Source organism: Salmo salar, chromosome 14 (assembly GCF_965601325.2).
Source record: "Salmo salar chromosome 14, fSalSal1, whole genome shotgun sequence".
Lineage (NCBI taxonomy): Eukaryota > Metazoa > Chordata > Actinopteri > Salmoniformes > Salmonidae > Salmo > Salmo salar.
Genome location: NC_138304.1, coordinates 10,612,382 through 10,633,706, shown reverse-complemented (window position 1 = coordinate 10,633,706; position 21,325 = coordinate 10,612,382). Strand labels below are relative to the sequence as shown.

At 42.9% G+C, this 21,325-nt stretch overlaps 2 protein-coding genes across 4 annotated transcripts in view; one reads left to right on the top strand and one right to left on the bottom strand.

The window, feature by feature from the left end:
- LOC100196612 (cell division cycle 73, Paf1/RNA polymerase II complex component, homolog (S. cerevisiae)) overlaps positions 1 to 21,325 on the bottom strand; it is a 72,229-nt gene that overhangs the window by 9,532 nt on the left and 41,372 nt on the right. For both annotated transcript variants that reach the window (XM_014139087.3, NM_001141641.1), the window contains one exon: positions 12,515 to 12,572. In XM_014139087.3, the coding sequence (XP_013994562.1) occupies positions 12,515 to 12,572 (58 nt within the window). The remainder of the gene's footprint in view (positions 1 to 12,514; positions 12,573 to 21,325) is intronic.
- The window catches only part of LOC106568735 (beta-1,3-galactosyltransferase 2), a 43,693-nt gene that overhangs the window by 10,240 nt on the left and 12,128 nt on the right, over positions 1 to 21,325 (top strand). Inside the window, exon 1 of one of the 2 annotated variants that reach the window (XM_014139328.3) lies at positions 17,422 to 17,857. The exons of the other annotated variant lie outside the window; for it this stretch is intronic. The gene's annotated coding sequence lies outside the window, so the exon portion shown is untranslated. Of the gene's footprint in view, positions 1 to 17,421; positions 17,858 to 21,325 lie in introns of those variants that run through there. 2 annotated transcript variants of the gene reach the window in all.

The window sequence follows — 21,325 nt, the reverse complement described above, 5'->3', positions numbered from 1 at the left end:
CAAATTTGTCTGGTTCCGAGACAAGCTTTAGCCATTGGATCCAGTGAGTAGTGGAGCAGCTACTCTTGGTATGATTTGTATATTTCACAGAAGCAAAGCGCCATTTTTTTTTGTAGTTAAAACACAGATATCCACAAAGCATCTCTGTCCCGAAAGTTCTGATCCGAGATCAGGTCACCCCCATCAATGTAATCTTATTCATTATAATCTAAAAGGCAAATCTGATCCTATATGAGCACTCCTACCCAGATCTCATCTAACAGAGCAATGTGTGTGATATGAAGAGCCTTGAGAGCTACAGTACGTTACAGGCCTAGTCAGACTTCCAAAAATAGATTTGCTGTTATCTTTTTAACGCTCACATCTCTTTTCAACCGTTTTTCCACCAAGGTCACAAAACAGCATTGATCCTACCTCGATTATTAATAGCTTACTTGACACACCGTGTTGCATTAATGCAAAAACAAAGAATAAGCAAAAGGGAAAGACATTGAAATGTGGGGTTCACAAATCAAAGGGAAGAAACACGTGGTGTCATTAAATAGACATAACACTCAAATCGAAATGTGTCAGATATTATAACTCGAAGTGGTCATCGGAGTCCACAAACCAGGCCATTTTTAAAGATGCAGCTATATCCCACAATCCAAAATGAATGGAAAAGGTAAGCGCCACGTAACTTCCAGATTTGCTGTGCTTATCTTTTCCATTTTTGGGGGGATTGGAGGCAGCTGGGTCTACACAATCAATGGTGTGGTATGTGGACTCATCTTGATATTAGACTACAGTCAAATAAAATCATGTCCAAGTTCAGACCAGAAAAAGTAATGTCCCTTTAAACCAGTGTTAATTTCGTCAACAATAACTGAGAAAATACTCGAACCTTTTTTCCCCCTGACTAAGGCTATGACGATGAGATGCCCTGGAGAAAACGATAACTATTATAAATGAATTTTCATTTTAGTCAACGAAAATGTGACATGAGAATTCCACGTGAGACTAATGCACATTTCATTTGACATGAAGCAGCTTTTTTTTTAACCCGTTTTGTCCAATCCTAAGCATACATGCATGCAAAATATTTAATGCAATCCTCTCATTGGCAGAATTGACATCTTCAGTTGCGCGGTCTGATTGAGCTGATCTGCCCGGCTCTCCCACACAGCTCCCAGGCAGTCACTTTAGTCACTCGTCAATCTTTTGAACTGATGCGAAGCCAGAACACTTGACTTGTAACTAACCTAAAAACAATGTTTACGCTCTCCTTTTCATGTAGGCTATTTTTGTTTTGATCACATCAGAAGCTCTAGTTTCCCATATGCACTGTTATTCATTCAACTGTGTTGCTGCTCTTGCACCTGTCGTGGAAGTGGATGTATACTGAGAGAGACTCATTTCTTCAAACAATCACCTTTATTTAATATTGATTCATTATTACAATAATGCAGTTGGTCGGCCACACACTCTAAAAGGTGTTTTGCCAAGAGCTTAACCTTAAATGAAAAAAACAGATCTTATATAGGAGACCCAAAAATGCTTAGTCATGGCTGCTTCCACCCCTCCATGCAGATCGGGGGCACCATTCTGGGTTAATCCTGTGGTCACCTGCACCTGGTGCCGTTTCCCAGATGCAAGAATGATTGGACACAATAAGGGATTGTTCTACTCTGACCAGGCTCTGTCTATCTTGGGTCACACACATCACATCTATGGAATGTCAGCTGTAGGTAAATTGTCAGCTCAAGCCCCAGAGGCCCAACTCAGTCCCACAGACACAGATGAGAGTACTCATCATAGATATTTGATGCATAAACAGTTTTAAACATAATCTTGTAATTTTTCTCTCACTCACTGCGCTCCGTAAATGAGTTGCGGTTGCTTATTTCCTAATGGAAAAAAAGCTATTTGATGAATATTAGGAGTACAGTAATACTTCTGGCATTTTTTGGAAAGCTCAATTTTCCCCCTTTTCAAATAAACCACCAATTTACCCCCTTGATGGTTATGATGGGGAAAAAATCTGAGCTGTAAATTGTTTAACCTGTAGCCAAGGCTTTATAGCCAATATGGTTAATTATGGCTGGCATTGGTTACAATCTGCCACAATATCAATGTTGCCAGCCAAGGTATACGAGGGGATAGTAGGCCTAGTTGAACAAGGCTATCTGAATGTGTACGATGGAAGTTAGAGGTAGCCTAAATATTCATTATTTAATAGAAAAAAAAGCACTGATTACGTGACTAAAATGGCTGTGACTAAAACTACACTAAAACTGTCCAGAGTTTGTCGACTGATAAACTAAAGGATGAAATGACTAAAATGTGACTAAGACTAAAACAAACTAAAAAAGATAACAATGAACACTGCTTTAAACTCCCGAGTGGCGCAGCGGTCTAAGGCACTGCATCTCAGTGCTATAGGCGTCATTACAGACCCTGGTTTGATTCCAGGCTGTATCACAACCGGCCGTGATTGGGAGTCCCATAGGGTGGCGCACCATTGGCCCAGCGTCATCCGGGTTAGGGTTTGGCAGGGGTAGGCCCATCATTGTAAATAAGAATTTGATCTTAACTGACTAGCCAAATTAAAAACACATTTTAAAAAAGTGGAGTTTCAGTGTTCATTTCTCCAGGCCAGCATTTGTGATGTCTGCTAGTTTATCAAACCAAGCTCATCTATTAATCTACACAAGCAGAGTAGTGGAAATGTGTAACATTCTGCCTGTCAGGCTATCTGTTATGAAATCCCTGCCGGAGACTCTTAGCACACCATCTCGCAGCCTTCTCTCAGGGATACAAACTCTGCAACTTTCTAACTCTTGCAGTAGGCTCCCCTCCCCCTCAGGAGCTTAGCAGACTAGGCTATGGGTCGCAAACTGACCCTTCACACCTCTGGCCCTAGCCAAACAGATTGGTTGCTAGGGGTCATGGTTGCCTGGGGCCTTATCACACTGTGGGCTCAGCCAATCACAGGCAATTCCCGACTCCACAATTCCCGCCTCCCCCTCTGCCTCTTTCAAGCAGTCACAGAGCAACAGCTGGACTCATATCTCTGGACTTGTGGGATGGTGTGCGTGCACAAAGTGAGTTGTGACATTTGTATATTGTTCTTCGTAGTTAGCTGTTACCATTGGTGTATGATGCCTGTGTGTATAGCTGTTTAGTAATACCTGTATGTGCAGGTAGCATATCAAGGTTCAATCAGTCCTTCCTTTGTTAATAGCCTAGCTCTACTTGTGCTATCAGTTACTGTATTGTGTACAGTGCATTCATTACCTCGGTTTATTTTGTTTCAGAACCACTACCTTTCCATGTACATTTCATCTGTGTGTGTGTCAAAGTACTCGTCTGTGTAACTTTGAGGTTGCCTTATTCACCTCTAACTGGGGGAGGCGCTAGTCAGCCCAAACGGAGATTCGCACTTTCACTATCGCTCACAACGTTGACGCACACTACATGCACAGGGGCATTGTCATGCTGAAACAGGAAAGGACCTTCCCCAAACTGTTGCAATCAAGTTGGAAGCACAGAATTGTTTGGAATGCCATAGTATGTTGTAGCATTAAGATTTCCCTTCACTGGAACTATGGGGCCTAGCCCAAAGCATGAAAAACAGCCCCAGACCATTATTCCTTCTCCACCAAACTTTACAGTTGGTAATATGCATTGGGGCAGGTACCGTTCTCCCGGCATCCTCAAAACACAGATTTGTCCGTCGGCCTGCCATATGGTAAAGCGTGATTCAGCACTCCAAAAACGCATTTCTACTGCTCCAGGGCGAGCTTTACACCACTCTAGCCGACGGTTGGCATTGCGCATGGTGATCTTAGGCTTGTGTGTGGCTGCATAGCAACCCATTTCATGAAGCTCCTTCCAGAGGCAGTTTGGAACTCGGTAGTGAGTGTTGAAACCGAGGACAGAATTTTTACGTACTGCGCGCTTCAGCACTCACCGGTCCAGTTCTGTGAGCTTGTGTGGCCTACCACGTTGCAGCTGAGCAGTTATTGTGAAGTGGAAATGTCTAGAAGCAACAACAGCACTTAGTTGACCAGGGCAGCTCTAGCAGGGCAGACATTTGACAAACTGATTTGTTGGAAAGGTGGCATCCTATGACGGTGCCACGTTGAAAGTCACTGAGCTCTTCAGTAAGGCCATTCTACTGCCAATGTTTGTCTATGGAGATTTCAGACTGTGCTCGATTTTATACACTTGCCAGCCACAAATCCACAAATTTGAAGGCGTGTCCACATACTTTTGTCTATATAGTGCGTGTCACACAAAAACACACCCCTAAACACACACACAGAGAATGTGACTTCTCTACACAGCCATAGAGATGCCGAATGTCAGAAGGGGATAGCAAAACAGACATGCGATTCATCACGCTGCACAAAGAGCGGGGAAGGGCTGACCTTCAGCTCTGGACCTCATGTTCTTTTCATTTCCAAGATAAATGCCATGTGTAGGAACAATGACGGACGCTTGATGGCAGCTGCTAAATACTTGTCTGACCGCGTTCCGTGTAGGATGCCGATCACAGAATTGACAGGACGTTTATAACGTTGACGTTTGGCAGCTCTCCTTTCATGAACAATTCAATATACGTATCTAGATCCATAGCCCCTGATACGATATGTGTTAGTGTGATTTGTTTTGGGGAACGAATTAATGCGATTTGGTTTATTACTATCTGCTGCTGATGGGATGACTTCTCGAAGTCTAGTGTGTGTGTAGGAATTAGGGGTGGGGGCAATTTATACTTTTATTCCCCCCACTTATCTGAAACCGCCATCACCCACTGATTAACTTGTCATTTTTGCAGATCAAATGTTGTTGAGCTACTACTGTCAATATTCATCTTTAGAAATTAGCATGGCATTTAGCCAATGAATATAATTCAGCTTTGAATTATTGCAGTCATAACAGGGTGTCTTGTGAGAATGCACCTCAAGGCATAAAGAGATTCATAGACAGAATCCTGCAGGGGAGCGAAAGAGATGAGAAACAAGTCAGACATGCCACTATAAAGCAACTGGGGGAGTGGAAAATTACTGCTGAGCCCTTAGAAAACACGAACTATTTTTCGCTCCTGCAAGTTTGTATAACTGTGTATGCATGGGCTTGGTCTCACGAGTAGGTGGTGATGTTGGCAGTTACATCAATATGGGTTGACTGCGAGCATAATAAAAGCAACTTGGACTTTTCCTATTTTGCAGAACTCAGGAGAGACATCAGTTGTATGTTTGATCTTTGACTTCAGTCTACAGCTGTATTTTGATTAAAATTGATATGATTTATAAGTGCACATTTTGAGTATTCATTAAATAGAAGCCCAAGAAAAGAAGCCCAACAGTGGCTAGCTTCACAACACATAACCCGGTCCGGTCGAGCCTCACTAGCCAGACGAAGGTAGCTGGATAACGTTAGCTTTGGTCAACAGGCTTAAGTAGCTGGCTAGCCATTTATTTTCATGAACTGACTTTCAATAGGCGAACAACAAGTGGCAACCTAGCCAATACTTACTCACAAGGATTCCTAAATCATTGCTAAGAATAATGAAAATGACTGCAGTTTCAGGCTGGTTGTATTAGTGCTAGCTTGGTACCAAGCTAAAGCTAGCTACCCCAGAAGTTGCAGTCAAACAAACAATGGCTTTATTACTAACACGGTATTGTAAAACACATCGTTCGTGGCTAGTGTTTGCACCGCTTTGACAGTGCTACTGTAACTTTTTTGACACGCAATGACCCAAACGGCGATCCATAGCATGTATGTCGTGAAGCTAATAGTGACGCTATTACTGTGTAACTCCGGTAGGGCAACATCTGAAAAATAGCGCACTTGGTAGTGTGTACTGGTGCTCGACCAGTCGGCGAAAGCCAACATCACCCACGACAGAGAACGGTTGATTGTCAAGAGCAATGAATTCCATTCGCATTTGAGTTGTCTCGCTGAAATTTTCTTACTCTTTCAAATGACTGCTTGACTTGTTGACTGCTCGATCCACACAGCAGACATTGTGTGGGCTAGGTTAGGAATGCTGTGTTGCACGTGTAGCGCCAAATTTTAAGTGGCGTATGCACGTTAGCTTTGACATCGTTTTTTTTAACATCGCCGTTAAACTAGATATCATCCGATACCGATGTTGGCATTTTTAGCTAATTCCGAAATGTTCACCGATATATCGTGCTCCGGCCAGGTCCCCACTAGCCCCCTTTTTTGCAAACTTGTTGGACATAAGACAGAATCAAGAAATCAGCGCCAAGTGATTAACATTTTGGAAATCTGTTCCCAAGTATTCCAACGCATAGAGAGAAAAATTTACTTTTTTGGTCTACCAGCCACTGTTGCAGGTAGATAAAGAAAAATTTACCAGCTGCTCAGATTTTTTCAACAAAAACATAAAACGCAACATGTAATGTGCTGGTCCCAAATTTCATGAGCTGAAATAAAAGATACCAGAAATGTTCCATATGCACAAAAAAAACTCTAATCTCTAAAACTTTGTTTACATCCCTGTTAGTGAGCATTTATCCTTTGTCAAGATAATCCATCCATCTGACAGGTGTTGCATATTAAGAAGCTGATTAAACAGCATGATCATTACAAAGGTGCACCTTGTGCTGGGACAATAGAAGGCCACTAAAATGCAAAGTTCTGTCACAACACAATGCCACAAATATGTCTCAAGTTTTGAGGGAGTGTGCAATTGGCATGCTGACTTCAGGAAGTCCACCAGGCAGGTGGTGTTGTGTGAGCGAGTGGTTTTCTGTTATCAATGTTGTGAACAGAGTGCCTCATGGTGGCGGTGGGGTTATAGTATGGGCTGGCATAAGCTACGGACAACATACACAATTGCATTTTATCGATGGCAATTTGAATGCACAGAGATACCGTGACGAGATCCTGAGGCCAATTGTCGTGCACTTCATCGAGCTGCCATTTCCTTATGTTTCAGCATTATAAAGCACGGCCCCATGTCGCATTTTCTGAAAGCCGAAAATGTGCAAGTTCTTCCATGGCCTGCATACTCCGACATGTCTCCCATTGAGCATATTTGGGACACTCTGGATCAATGTGTTCTAGTTCCCGCCAATATCCAGCAACTTCTCACAGACATTTATGAGAAATGGGACCACATTCCACAAGCAACAGCCTGATCAACTCTATGCGAAGGAGATGTGTCGCGCTGCATGAGGCAAATGGTGGTCAAAGTATTCAGACCCCTTGACTCTTTCCACATTTTATTACATTACAGCCTTGTTCTAAAATGGATTTAGTATTAAAAAAAAAATCTACACACAATACCCAATACCCGAAAACAGTGTAGAAATTTCCGCAAATGTGTTTAAAAACAGATACCTTATGTAAATAAGTATTCAGACCCTTAGCTATGAGACTCGAAATTGAGCTCATGTGCACCCTGTTTCAAATGATCATACTTGAGATGTTGGCTCCAATCAAGTTGTAGGAGCCTGTGGTAAATTCAATTGATTAAACATGATCTGGAAAGGCACACACCTGTCTATATAAAGGTCCCACAGTGCATGTCAGAGCAAAAGCCAAGCCATGAGGTCAAAGGAATTGTCCGTAGAGCTCCGAAACAGGATTGTGTCGAGGCACAGATCTGGGGAAGGGTACCAACAATTTCTGGAGCATTGAAGATCCCCAAGAACACAGTGGCCTCCATTTTTAAGTAGAAGAAGTTTGGAACCATCAAGACTCTTCCTAGAGCTGGCCACCTGGCCAAACTGAACAATCGGGGGAGAAGGGCCTTGGTCAGGTAGGTGACCAAGAATCCGATGGTCACTCTGGCAGAGCTCCAGTTCCTCTGTGGAGATGCGAGAACCTACCTGAAGGACAACCATCTCTGCAGCACTCCACCAATCATGCCTTTATGGTAGGGTGGCCAGACGGAAGCCTCTCCTCAGTAAAAGGCACATGACAGCTCGCTTGGAGTTTGCCAAAAGGCACCTAAAGGACTTGCAGACCATGACAGAAGATTCTCTGGTCTGATAACCAAGATTGAACTCTTTGGCCTGAATGCCAAGCGTCACATGTGGAGGAAACCTGGAACCATCCCGTCGGTGAAGCATGGTGGTGGCAGCGTCATGCTGTGGATGTTATTCAACGGCAGGGACTGGGCGACTGGTCAGGATCGAGGCAAAGATGAATGGAGCAAAGTACAGAGAGAGCCTTGATAACCTGCTCCAGAGCTGGGGCGAAGCACACAGCCAAGACAACGCAGGAATGGCTTCGGGACAAGTCCCTGAAAGTCCTTGAGCCAGAGCCCGATCAAAAATCTCTGGAGACCTGAAAATAGCTGTGCAGCGACGCTCGCCATCCAACCTGACATAGCTTGAGAGGATCTACAGAGAAGAATGGGAGAAACTCCCCAAATACAAGCTTGTGGCTTCATACCTAAGAAGACTCTAGGCTGTTATTGCTGCCAAAGGTGCTTCAACAAAGTACTGATTAAAGGGTCTAGATACTTGTGTAAATGTGATGCAAGTTTTTTTATTAATACATTTGCAAACATTTCTAAAAACATGTTTTTGCTTTGTCATTATGGGGTAGTGTGTGTATTTATTAGGAAAAAAACGATTTCATCCATTTTAGAATAAGGCTATAACGTAACAAAATGTGAAAAAAGTCAAGGAGTCTGTATGCACTGTAATATGAATTGGAACTCAGTAAAATCTTTTAAATTGTTTCAAAATTGTATTATTAAGAAGTAATATGGTTTAGTGGCTCACTTTGTAGATATATTCAAGTAAATAACACTAACTTTTATGCCTCCAAAAAAATTATCTATGAATGAAATGCACTTACTGCACACAGCTCCCCTGCCAGGCAGTGTTGCTGTGTGAGGTGGAATATAGGATTCGTATTTCTTTGTGCAATTAGCTGCTATGAAACAAAACCACAGAAATAATTTGTAAAGAGATACTGCAGCATTTTTCTAACCCTAACTCACGTGTTCATACTTGACTTTTGACTATTTTTATTCACAAATGTAATGCTCGCACTGTAGAGCCTTGCAAATTGACCACCCGCCAACGTGGCTGGTAAGAATGCCTATTTCACTCGCCAATACCTAAATTGACCCGCATTTGGCAGGTGTAAATTTTATTCCCCATCACTGATGCATGCTTAATTTGGATCGGTTTGGGCACCCAGGACGGATGCTTATCTGTGAATCTTTACATCCCTTACGTTTGGCGAAGGTCACAACCTTGAAGCAACATCAGTTGTCCCGAGAAAGACTTAGAAAGTGTTTCAAACGGCAGGAACATGTTGAAGTAGTACATAGAAAGCTGTCTACATGTAGTCGTGGCCAAAAGTTTTGAGAATGACAAATATATTAATTTTCAAAGTCTGCTGCCTCAGTGTCTTCAGATATTTTTGTCAGATGTTACTATGGAATACTGAAGTATAATTACAAGCATTTCATAAGTGTCAAAGGCTTTTATTGACAATTACATGAAGTTGATGCAAAGTGTCAATATTTTCAGTGTTGACCCTTCTTTTTCCAAGACCTCTGCAATCCGCCTTGGCATGTCAATTAACTTCTGGGTCACATCCTGACTGATGGCAGCCCATTCTTGTATAATCAATGCTTGGAGTTTGTCAGAATTTGTGGGTTTTTGTTTGTCCACCCACCTCTTGAGGATTGACCACAAGTTCTCAATGGGATTAAGGTCTGGGGAGTTTCCTACCCATGGAAATGTGTTATTCATGGCTGTGTTCTTAGGCAAAATTGTGAGTGAGCCCACTCCCTTGGCTGAGAAGCAACCCCACACATGAATGGTCTCAGGATGCTTTACTGTTGGCATGACACAGGAATGATGGTAGCGCTAACCTTTTCTTCTGACAAGCTTTTTTCTGGATGACCCAAACAATCGGAACGGGGATTCAGATAAAATTACTTTACTCCAGTCCTCAGCAGTCCAATCCCTGTACCTTTTGCAGAATATCAGTCTGTCCCTGATGTTTTTCCTGGAGAGAAGTGGCTTCTTTGCTGCCCTTCTTGACACCAGGCCATCCTCCAAAAGTCTTCGACTCACTGTGCGTGCAGATGCACTCACACCTGCCTGCTGCCATTCCTGAGCAAGCTCTGTACTGGTGGTGCCCCGATCCCGCAGCTGAATCAACTTTAGGAGATGGTCCTGGCACTTGCTGGACTTTCTTGGGCGCCCTGAAGCCTTCTTCACAACAATTGTACTGCTCTCCTTGAAGTTCTTGACGTGATAAATGGTTGATTTAGGTGCAATCTTACTGGCAGTAATATCCTTGCCTGTGAAGCCCTTTTTGTGCAAAGCAATGATGACGGCACGTGTTTCCTTGCAGGTAACCATGGTTGACAGAGGAAGAACAATGATTCCAAGCACCACCCTCCTTTTGAAACTTCCAGTCTGTTATTCGAACTCAATCAATCTCCAGCCTTGTCCTCGTGAACACTTACACCTGTGTTAACCTGTTTGGGATAGGTGGCAGTATTTTCACGTCCGGATAAAAAACGTACCCGATTTAATCTGGTTACCACTCCTACCCAGTAACTAGAATATGCATATACTTATTACATATGGATAGAAAACACCCTAAAGTTTCTAAAACTGTTTGAATGGTGTCTGTGTATAACAGAACTCATTTGGCAGGCAAAAACCTGATAAGGTTTCATGCAGGAAGTGGCCTGTCTGCCAAGGTGTTGTTGTTCTTGCTTCTGTTTATTGAAGAGTCAGGATCTTAGCTGTAACGTGACATTTCCCACGGCTCCAATAGGCTCTCAGAGCCCGGGAAAAACCTGAACGATGACGAGGCAGCCTCAGGCTGAAACACATTATCGCCTTTTCCAAGTGGCCCATCAGAGGACAATGGAATTAGGCGCGTGCCCGATTCGACCCAGTGATATATTTTCCTTCGGCTGTTTATCTAATTGCAGATTCCCGGTCGGAATATTATCGCTTTTTTACGAGAAAAATGGCATAAAAATGGATTTTAAACAGCGGTTGACATGCTTCGAAGTACGGTAATGAAATATTTAGAAATCTTTTGTCACGAAATGCGCCGTGCGCGCGACCGTTATTTACCATTGGGATAGTGTCTGGGACGCACGAACAAAACGTCGCTGTTAGAACATAACTATGGATTATTTTGGACCAAACCTACATTTGTTATTGAAGTAGAAGTCCTGGGAGTGCATTCTGACGAAGAACAGGAAAGGTAAGACCATTTTTCTTATAGTAAATCTGATATTGGTGAGTGCTAAACCTGCTGGGTGTCTAAATAGCTAGCCCTGTGATGCCGGGCTATGTACTTAGAATATTGCAAAATGTGCTTTCACCGAAAAGCTATTTTAAAATCGGACATATCGAGTGCATAGAGGAGTAATGCATCTATAATTCTTAAAATAATTGTTATGCTTTTTGTGAACGTTTATCGTGAGTAATTTAGTAAATTGTTAGTAAATTCGCCGGAAGTTTGCGGGGGGTATGCTAGTTCTGAACGTCACATGCTAATGTAAAAAGCTGTTTTTTTTATATAAATATGAACTTGATTGAACAAAACATGCATGTATTGTATAACATAATGTCCTAGGTGTGTCATCTGATGAAGATCATCAAAGGTTAGTGCTGCATTTAGCTGTCTTCTGGGTTTTTGTGACATTATATGCTAGCTTGAAAAATGGGTGTCTGATTATTTCTGGCTTGGTACTCTGCTGACATAATCTAATGTTTTGCTTTCGTTGTAAAGCCTTTTTGAAATCGGACAGTGTGGTTAGATTAACGAGAGTCTTGTCTTTAAATAGCTGTAAAATAGTCATATGTTTGAGAAATTGAAGTAATAGGATTTTTAAGGTATTTGAAAATCGCGCCACAGGCTTCAACTGGCTGTTACGTAGGTGGGACGAATTCGTCCCGCCTAGCCCATAGAGGTTAACGAGAGAATCACTGACATGATGTCAGCTGGTCCTTTTGTGGCAGGGCTGAAATGCAGTGGAAATGTTTTTGGGGGATTCAGTTCATTTGCATGGCAAAGAGGGACTTTGCAATTAATTGCAATTCATCTGATCAATCTTCATAACATTCTGGAGTATATGCAAATTGCCATCATACAAACTGAGGCAGCGGACTTGTGAAAATTAATATATTTGTGTCATTCTCAAAACTTTTGGCCATGACTGTACTGAGTCAACCACTAATTCCAGTCCTTGAGAGTAACAGGGTCTGCAGGCCTGCCCATTACGAACACACGAGATTCAACCAATAAAGGTCTTGAATCAGGTGTTTGAGTACTGTTCTGTAATGAAACCATGCACACCGCATTAGGGGTTCAACGTGACGTGGCGTGCAGGGTTTTATTCCAACCCAGCTCTAAAAGTTACTTTTTGGGCCAGGGTTGGTGGTGACTGCTGATACAGGGGTTTTGAATGACTTGGAAAGCTGTCTCTACAAAAGGCCTACTTTTACACAATGTTTTCATGTCATCTGCTTTGGTAGTGACAGATACAGACCTGGTCTGGGGACGGGCTGCAGGGCTGGTGTCTGGGCCTTCCTGGCAGATGCTCCCTCCTGAAACACAAACAAAAACACAACGGTCAACCTACAGCCTGATGAATGAAAAGCCAACCCTACATATTGGCATAGGGTAGGCGAGTTCCATCCAACTCGGACTCGTCTATAACATATTTGACGCTACAAGCTTGGCACACCTGTATTTGGGGAGTTTCTCCCATTCATCTCTGCAGATCCTCTCAAGCTCTGTCAGGTTGGATGGGGAGCGTCACTGCACAGCTATTTTCAGGTCTCTCCAGAGATGTTCGATCGGGTTCAAGTTCAGGCTCTGGCTGGGCCACTCAAGGACATTCAGAGACTTGTCCCGAAGCCACTCCTGCGTTGTCTTGGCTGTGTGCTTAGGGTCGTTGTCCTATTGGAAGGTAAACCTTCTGCTTCAGAGCGCTCAGGACCTCCTACTGGGGCGGTTTTCATCAAGGATCTCTCTGTACTTTGCTCCGTTCATCTTTCCCTTGATCCTGACTAGTCTCCCAGTCTCTGCCGCTGAAAAACATCCCCACAGCATGATGCTGCCACCACCATGCTTCACTGTAGGGATGGTGCCAGCTTGGCATTCAGGCCAAAGAGTTCAATCTTGGTTATCAGACCAGAGAATCTTGTCTGTCATGGTCTGCAGAGTCCTTCAGGTGCCTTTTGGCAAACTCCAAGCGAGCCGTCATGTGCCTTTTACTGAGGAGAGGCTTCCATCTGGCCACCCTACCATAAAGGCCTGATTGGTAGAGTGCTGCAGAGATGGTTGCCCTTCTGGAAGGTTCTCCCATCTCCACAGAGGAGCTCTGTCAGTGACCATCGGGTTCTTGGTGACCTCCCTGACCAAGGCTCTTCTCCCCCGATTGCTTAGTTTGGCCGAGCGGTCAGCTCTAGGAAGAGTCTTGGTGGTTCCCAACTTCTTCCATTTAAGAATGATGGAGGCCACTGTGTTCTTGGGGACCTTCAATGCTGCAGAAATGTTTTGGTACCCTTCCCCAGATCTGTGCCTCAACAAAATCCTGTCTTGGAGCTCTACGGACAATCCCTTCGACCTCATGGCTTGGTTTTTGCTCTGACATGCACGGTCAATTGTTGGACATTATATAGACAGCTGTGTGCCTTTCCAAATCATGTTTAATCAATTTAAAATTTACCATAGGTGGACTCCAATTATGATCAATGGAAACAGGATGCACCTGAGCTCAATTTCAAGTCTCATAGCAAAGGGTTTAAATACGTACGCAAATAAGATCGGTTTATCATTTTTAAATTTGCAAACATTTCTAAAACCTGTTTTCGCTTTGTCATCATGGGTTATTGTGTGTAGACTTAGAATAAGGCTGTACGTACAAGAGAAGGGATCTGAATACTTTCCGATTGCATTGTATACATTGTCCTTATCAAGAGCCTCAGTGTTGTGTATGATGACTGTTGCTCCCTCCTCCCTCAGGCTGATTACCCTTGTGTGCGTCTAGTCTGATGGGAGTGTATCAAGGGTCATACCCTCTAAGGTCTAGTGATAATTCATCATCTTAATGACAGTCCCAGAGCTCGGCTTCAAAGAAGAGCTGTAGAAACATCTACATATACTGGGGGTTGTTTCTAAGTGTCGATACTGTCAGAGCTCTCAATACTGTCGATCCGGCCAGAGCCTGGGACTCAAACCAGTGATTGTATCACTAAGCTGCGTGCATTAGAAATAAGCCCGCAATTGAACTTCACTCAACTAAGGGGGGGGGGTGGTTAACACTATCAATGCTTCCCTTTACGGTGGGAATTGTGATCAAATCAACATTAGCAACTTTCAATGCAACATACCGAAACAAAACAAACTATGCAAGACTTATTAGTATGCAAAACTATGCAAGTGATTTTGTTGTAGGCAGAACGCATCGGAGTCTGGTTCTATTGCATTGACACGTAGGACTGTTGTATTTTGAGACAAGCTTGACTAATCTACGTAGCCAATACGGTAGAGGGTAGCATAATTGATCTGATTCTCTGTAATAATAATGCATTTTATTTTAAAGTGGTTTCTTGCATCAAACATTTTCAGTCACCTTGTCTGAAGGACAAGTGGATAAACAGGTTAATGTAAAGCCCTGCATGTTTTTTTTTCCCAAATGTACATTCCGTAGGCCTACATTTTACACCAAACATTGGCTGCTATTGTAGGCTGCATGATAGAACAGCCATTTCTATGTTCAAATGTTATGGGATGCATTTTGTTTTTGATGGTAGGTCCTCTGGTAGGCCTACATTATGATCATCCACAGAAGCCTATTTGACCACTGTCTGAAACTTAAAGCGGGTACAGCCTCAGTGTTTACAGTAAACACATGCTGGAAGTTCCACAGAATTTTCACAACGTTCAAGTTTGCACTCAGCAGACCTGAAATTTGCTCAGTACAGAAAAAAAAAAGAGGAACCATTTTCCAGAACCTCAATGGCATACATTATTTAGGAATGCGATGAAGTTGCCCCTAGACGCTGATCTTTGGTCAGTTTTGCATTTCCCCCTAATGGTTCAGGTTAGGATTGGGGGAAGGGAAGCTGATCCTAGATTAGAACCTAGGGGAAACTCCACCCTGAAGCATTACATGAAATACTGGCAATGTTGCTTTGACACATTGGTTCCTGTTGGATTTCTACTAGTAGGTTGAATAATTCTTTAGTCTCTTATTTTATTGGAGCTGTATGGCACATGGTCCACAGAACTTCATAAAGAGTCACCAGTTGACCCAGTGTTCCCCATAGATTATTTTCCAACACAGGTAGGTGGCAGATTCAATGGTAGGGAAAACTGCTGTGACCAGAGCAATTTGTTCAGAGACGCAGAGTTCGGAGTTATACAGATATGCTTTCATATCATTTTACGCAGAACTCATAATGCGCCGGCTTCCTGCAGATTTGTCAGTTAACTCCATGGGCAGCAGCACAGAGTGGTGAGTTGTAGATGACAGATATGATTCAATAGTTCAGGGCAGAGTCAAGAGAATGCAATGAAAATCCCGGGCCCATGGGCTGTTTTTTAAATTATTGCGGTACATTAAAGTTCTCATGCAATAAATTATGCAAGCCTGTTTTGTTTTGTCAAAAATAATGAACTGTGAATATTTTATCAGATTAATTTAGCTGTCCAGATAGCGCACATCGTCCACCAATAAAGGAGTGAGGAGTTAGAGGGGCGGTTTAATGCAAATCTTGTCAATCTAGTCCAAGGGAGAATTTAAATTGCTAATTCCTCACGTTCTCTCTCTCTCCAAAATCCATTGGAGGAGGTCAGAGTGGATGGACGTGTGACTGTCATCCAATGGGGTTTGAGGAGGAAGAGAAAGGATGCGAGGGGTATTCACTTGAGATTCTCGAAGTACGTAGAAAATATAAGTAACCATTTCTATGTAGAACTGTACTTCTTTGGTGCCAATTCTTAATGACATTGGTCACCCTAACTCTCAAAATCAGTCAATACTAGGCCAATAGTCCTCCAGTCCAGTCAAAAAGTAAGTAAACCTCAATGTATGGGGCCTCTGCCCCGCAAAGGCTTTTGGTCTATCCCTCTAGAGCTCATCCCTTAATCTCCCTCTCATCTAGTTGCTTTCCCACTGTCTTCTCTTTCCTATTCATGATCTACTGGCCTCACAGACAGATTAGTGAATCAGCACCTTTGCTGGGATAGTCTGTGGAAGTCAAGCTGCTTAACTACATCTCAACACTGGCCTGACTGGAATGCCAGTCATAGGCCTGCACAACAAGCCACAGAAGAGCCATGCTCTCTACGAGAAATGTAAAGGGATACTTTATTTTTCTTCAGTACATTTAAAAAAATGTAATGATCCGAACCAGAGCCTAAAATTTACTTTTTGGTCCCCTAGCCACTGTGGCAGGTAGATAAAAATCTACCAGCCACTCAGATCTTTTACCAGCCAAAATATTTTTCATATTTACATAACATTTGTTATCAAACCAATAAATATAAAATGCGCGTGAATCCCGATTAAAAAGAAAAAAAAGGCCCATCCAGTAAAAATGGGTCATATTTATTTTACCGTTTAGGCTAGAGACAAAACATTTTTCTTTGCTGTAAGCATGCCTGTCACGAAGTGGTGCTCTATGTTCCCTCGCTGACACCGCAGCTGAGGCTGCATGACATTGAACTTTCAAAGTCTACTCAGACTAGTCTGTACTCTTGGTTATAACAAGTGATAAAATGATACATTGCTCGCTGCTCCATAACAAATGTACAAATCTAACAGAATACTCATCTGGGTCTGCATCCCCGCTCGCCATCACGGCTAAATTATAGATTTCTAAAACTGACGGAGGAATAGACGCGTGAAGAGCGGACGGAGAGAAGCAGGTAAGGGCATGTAGGGGATGCAGCTGGCTGATTACAGCTGCCACACATGATATGCGCATGAAAGTGGGGTGGATATTGGACCCGTGCATACAAGAAACTAGTGGCTGTTGCTTATTAAATTCAACTGAATTTAAACAAAACGGACTTTATAAACCTTTTATAACAGGCGTCAGCAGATTCATAGGACTGAAAAAGTCGGTAGTATATAAGACACGGTACTACGGTATTCTAAAATGTTGATATCATAAGTATCATGGCGTTTTGGTACCGTGACATTACAGTGGTACCGGTATACCGTGCAACACTAAAATCTGGTATCGTGACAACACTAGCATACTATCACCAAGCCTGCAACTATCCATCAGACCATATAGAGAAAACAGCCCTGCCCCCCTCAGTAGCCCCCACCAGCTAGAGCAGATGCGACAGAGCGATAGCACAGCAAGAGAGATAGGGAGCGAGGGAGGTTGATAGAGGGGGAGCGTGTGGAGGCAGAAGAGACATAAGCGACGCTGAGAGAGCACCGTGGACGGAGAGAATGCAGCTCCGGTGCTCTACACACACACAGGCACCAAGAGCCAGTGTGCCTGAGTGAATTTGACAATGAGTCATATTTAAAACCAAGGGAGGGATCGCTCTGCGCGTGTGGGTGCGTTCGCAGCAAGAGGCATTGAAAAACATGGCAGAGAAGGAACGACACCGTCCAAAACGGGATCCATAGAAGCAGTCGCACCGTGATTGGGCCACCACACACAGTGATAGAAAAGCAGCGATAAAACGGTAACCGTGAGACGGAGCTGAGAGCTGAGCCAAGGTGTGTGGTGGACAGGAAGAAGAGATAGATAAACCATTGAAGCTGGCAGCAGCACTGGGCAGAGTCATGGGTAGGTTGTTGTGCCCTAGTAGATGAGAGATGAGGGGAGCAAGCCCTCCGTCCTGCACTGGGGAACAGGTATGTCTTCTGGTCCGGTGTGGTCAATTACAGCTCAAAAACATGCACATGCTCTTACAAGAGCGTATTGGTAGTAAAAGCTGCCATGTACACACTGATGCACAGGTACTGGCTGTTAGGAAGGAATGTATAGCTTTGAGAGCTCGTTTTTGTTTAGAACCTGAGAACACATTGGGGTGTGTGTGTTTAATGTTTCTTTGCATTCCTGAGGATGCCTACATGAGGGATTTGGCTTTTCAGCACCTTTTGTGCGCTCTCACAAACAACCCTTTGTCTGGAGGGGGTATTTTAAGAGAGCAGCATGTAATCCAGTCGAATGTGAGAGAATCCACACCACTCCAGGGGACTAGTTGCCCAAAAATGTGAAAACTGTGCAGTGCTTTCACAGCAATCTAAATTAAACATACCTTTTCAGTTAGCTTGGGTTGCTGTGCCAAATGTGCCCACTTCTTGCTTACACCTTATCCAAATATCAATTCCTCCAATTGTCTAAAGCAATTGAGGACAGATAAGATCCTCATAGTTAACTTATTTAGTCCACCCATATATTAGATAGTAACCTTAATCATGCACAGGGGCGGTTTCTTACAAGGAAAGGCACAAATAGCCCTCAATTTAAGAGAAGATTTGCTAAGAAGTTACTCTAACAGGATGTTGGTTTGCTCTTCATAACTGATACACATGTAAATACAAGTATAATAATAGATCCAGTGGCATGTCATTCATTAACAGAGTCATTTGGTTTATTATCTCTCAAAAGTAACTGGCTCCAATTACTAGACTTGCATGACTCACATGGAAAGCGACATTATTAAGTCCTTTTAATGTAAATTGTAACACATACAGTACCATTCAAAAGTTGATACAGCTACTTATTCAAGGGTTTTCTTTATTTGTACCATTTTCTACATTTTAGAATAATAGTGAAGACATTAAAACTATGAAATAACACATGGAATTATGTAGTAACCAAAAGTGTTAAACATATTTACATTTGAGATTCTTCAAAGTAGCCACCCTTTGCCTTGATGACAGCTTTGCACACTCTTGGCATTCTCTCAACAAGCTTTTTGGAATGCTTTTCCAACAGTGTTGGTGTTACCAGATATGCAGAGCACTTGTTGGCTGCTTTTCCTTCACTCTGCGGTCCAACTCATCCCAAACCATCTCAACTGGGTTGAGGTCAGGTGATTGTGGAGGCCAGGTCATCTGATGCAGCACTCCATCACTCTCCTTCTTGGTCAAATAGCCCTTACACAGCCTGGAGGTGTGTTGGGTCATTATCTTGTTGGAAAACAAATGATAGTGGGACTAAGTGCAAACCAGATGAGATGGCATATCGCTGCATAATGCTGTGGTAGCCATGCTGGTTAAGTGCCTTCGAAATAAAATCAGTGTCACCAGCAAAGCACCATCATACCACCTCCTCCATGCCTCACGGTGGGAACCACACATGCGGAGATCATCCGTTCACCGACTCTGCGTTAAACAAAGACGCCGGTTGGAACCAAAAATCTCAAATTTGGACTCATCAGAACAAATGACAGATTTCCACTGGTGTAATGTCCATTGCTCGTGTTTCTTGGCCCAAGCAAGTCACTTCTTATTGGTGTCCTTTAGTAGTGTTTTTTTTGCAGCAACTCGACCATTAATGCCTGATTCACAGTCTCTGAAAAATTGATGTTACTTGAACCCTGAAGCATTTATTTGGGCTGCAATCGGAGGTGCAGTTAACTCTAATGAACTTATCCTCTGCAGCATAGGTAACTCTGGGTCTCCTTTCCTGTGGCGGTCCTCATGAGAGCCAGTTTAATCATAATGCTTGGTTTTTGCGACTGTACTTGAAACTTTCAAAGTTATTGAAATTTTCCAGATTGACTGACCTTCATGTCTTAAAGTAATGATGGACTGTTGTTCCTCGATGCTTATTTGAGCTGTTCTTGACGTAATATGCACTTGGTCTATTACCAAATAGAGCTATCTTCTTTATACCACCCCTACATTGTCACAACAACTGATTGGCTGAAACGCATTAAGGAAAGAAATTCCACAAATTAACTTTCGGCACACCTGTTAATTGAAATGCATTCCAGGTGACTACCTCATGAAGCTGGTTAAGAGAATGCCAAGAGTGTGCAAATCTGTCTTCAAGGCAAAGGGTAGCTACTTTGAAGAACCTAAAATATATTTTTATTCGTGTAACACTGTTTTTGGTTACTACATGATTCCATGTGTTATTTCATAGTTTTGATCTATTTTATTATTATTCTACAATGTAGAAAGTAAAGAAAAACCTTGAAATGAGTAGTTGGATCCTACGTAGCGAAATCTGAAAATTGTATTTTATTTTCCATTGGATAAAAGTAGAGGCTCAGAGCTAGGCAATGGTATACAGTGCCTTCGGAAAGTATTCAGACCCCTTGACTTTTTCTAAGTTAGCTTACAGCTTTATTCTAAAATGTTCAACGTGTTCCCCCCCCCCCCCCCCCCCCGCATCAATCTACACCCAATACCCCATAATGACAAAGCAAAAACTGGTTTGTATTCAGACCCTTTAGTCAGTACTTTGTTGAAGCACCTTTGGCAGTGAATACAGCCTCGAGTCTTCTTTGGTATGACGCTACAAGCTTTGCACACTTGTATTTGGGGAGTTTCTCCCATTCTTCTCTGCAGATCCTCTCGTGCTCTGTCAGGTTGGATGTAGAGCGTTGCTGCACAGCTATTTTCAGGTCTCTCCAGATGTTCGATCAGGTTCAAGTCTGGGCTCTGGCAGGTCACCCAAGGACATTCTGAGACTTGTCCCAAAGCCACTCCTGTGTTGTCTTGGCTGTGTGCTTAGGGTCATTGTCCTGTTGGAAGGTGAAACTTTGCCCCAGTCTGAGGTTATCAAGGATCTCTCTTTACTTTGCGCCGTTCATCTTTGCCTTGATCCTGACTAGTCTCCCAGTCCCTGCCACTGAAAAACATCCCCACAGCATGATGCTGCCACCACGCTTCACCGTAGGGATGGTGCCAGCTTTCCTCCAGATGTGACGCTTGGCATTTAGGCCAAGGATTTTAGCCTCTCTGGGCTATGTGGGACGAAATCATCCCACCTACGCAACAGCCAGTGTAATCCCGTGGTGCGATTTTCAAATACCTTAGAAATGCTATTACTTCAATTTCTCAAACATGACTATTTTACACCATTTTAAAGACAAGACTCTCGTTAATCTAACCACACTGTCCGATTTCAAAAAGGCTTTACAACGAAAGCAAAACATTAGATTATGTCAGCAGAGTACCCAGCCAGAAATAATCAGACACCCATTTTTCAAGCTAGCATATAATGTCACAAAAACCCAGAAGACAGCTAAATGCAGCACTAACCTTTGATGATCTTCATCAGATGACACACCTAGGACATTATGTTATACAATACATGCATATTTTGTTCAATCAAGTTCTTATTTATATCAAAAACCAGCT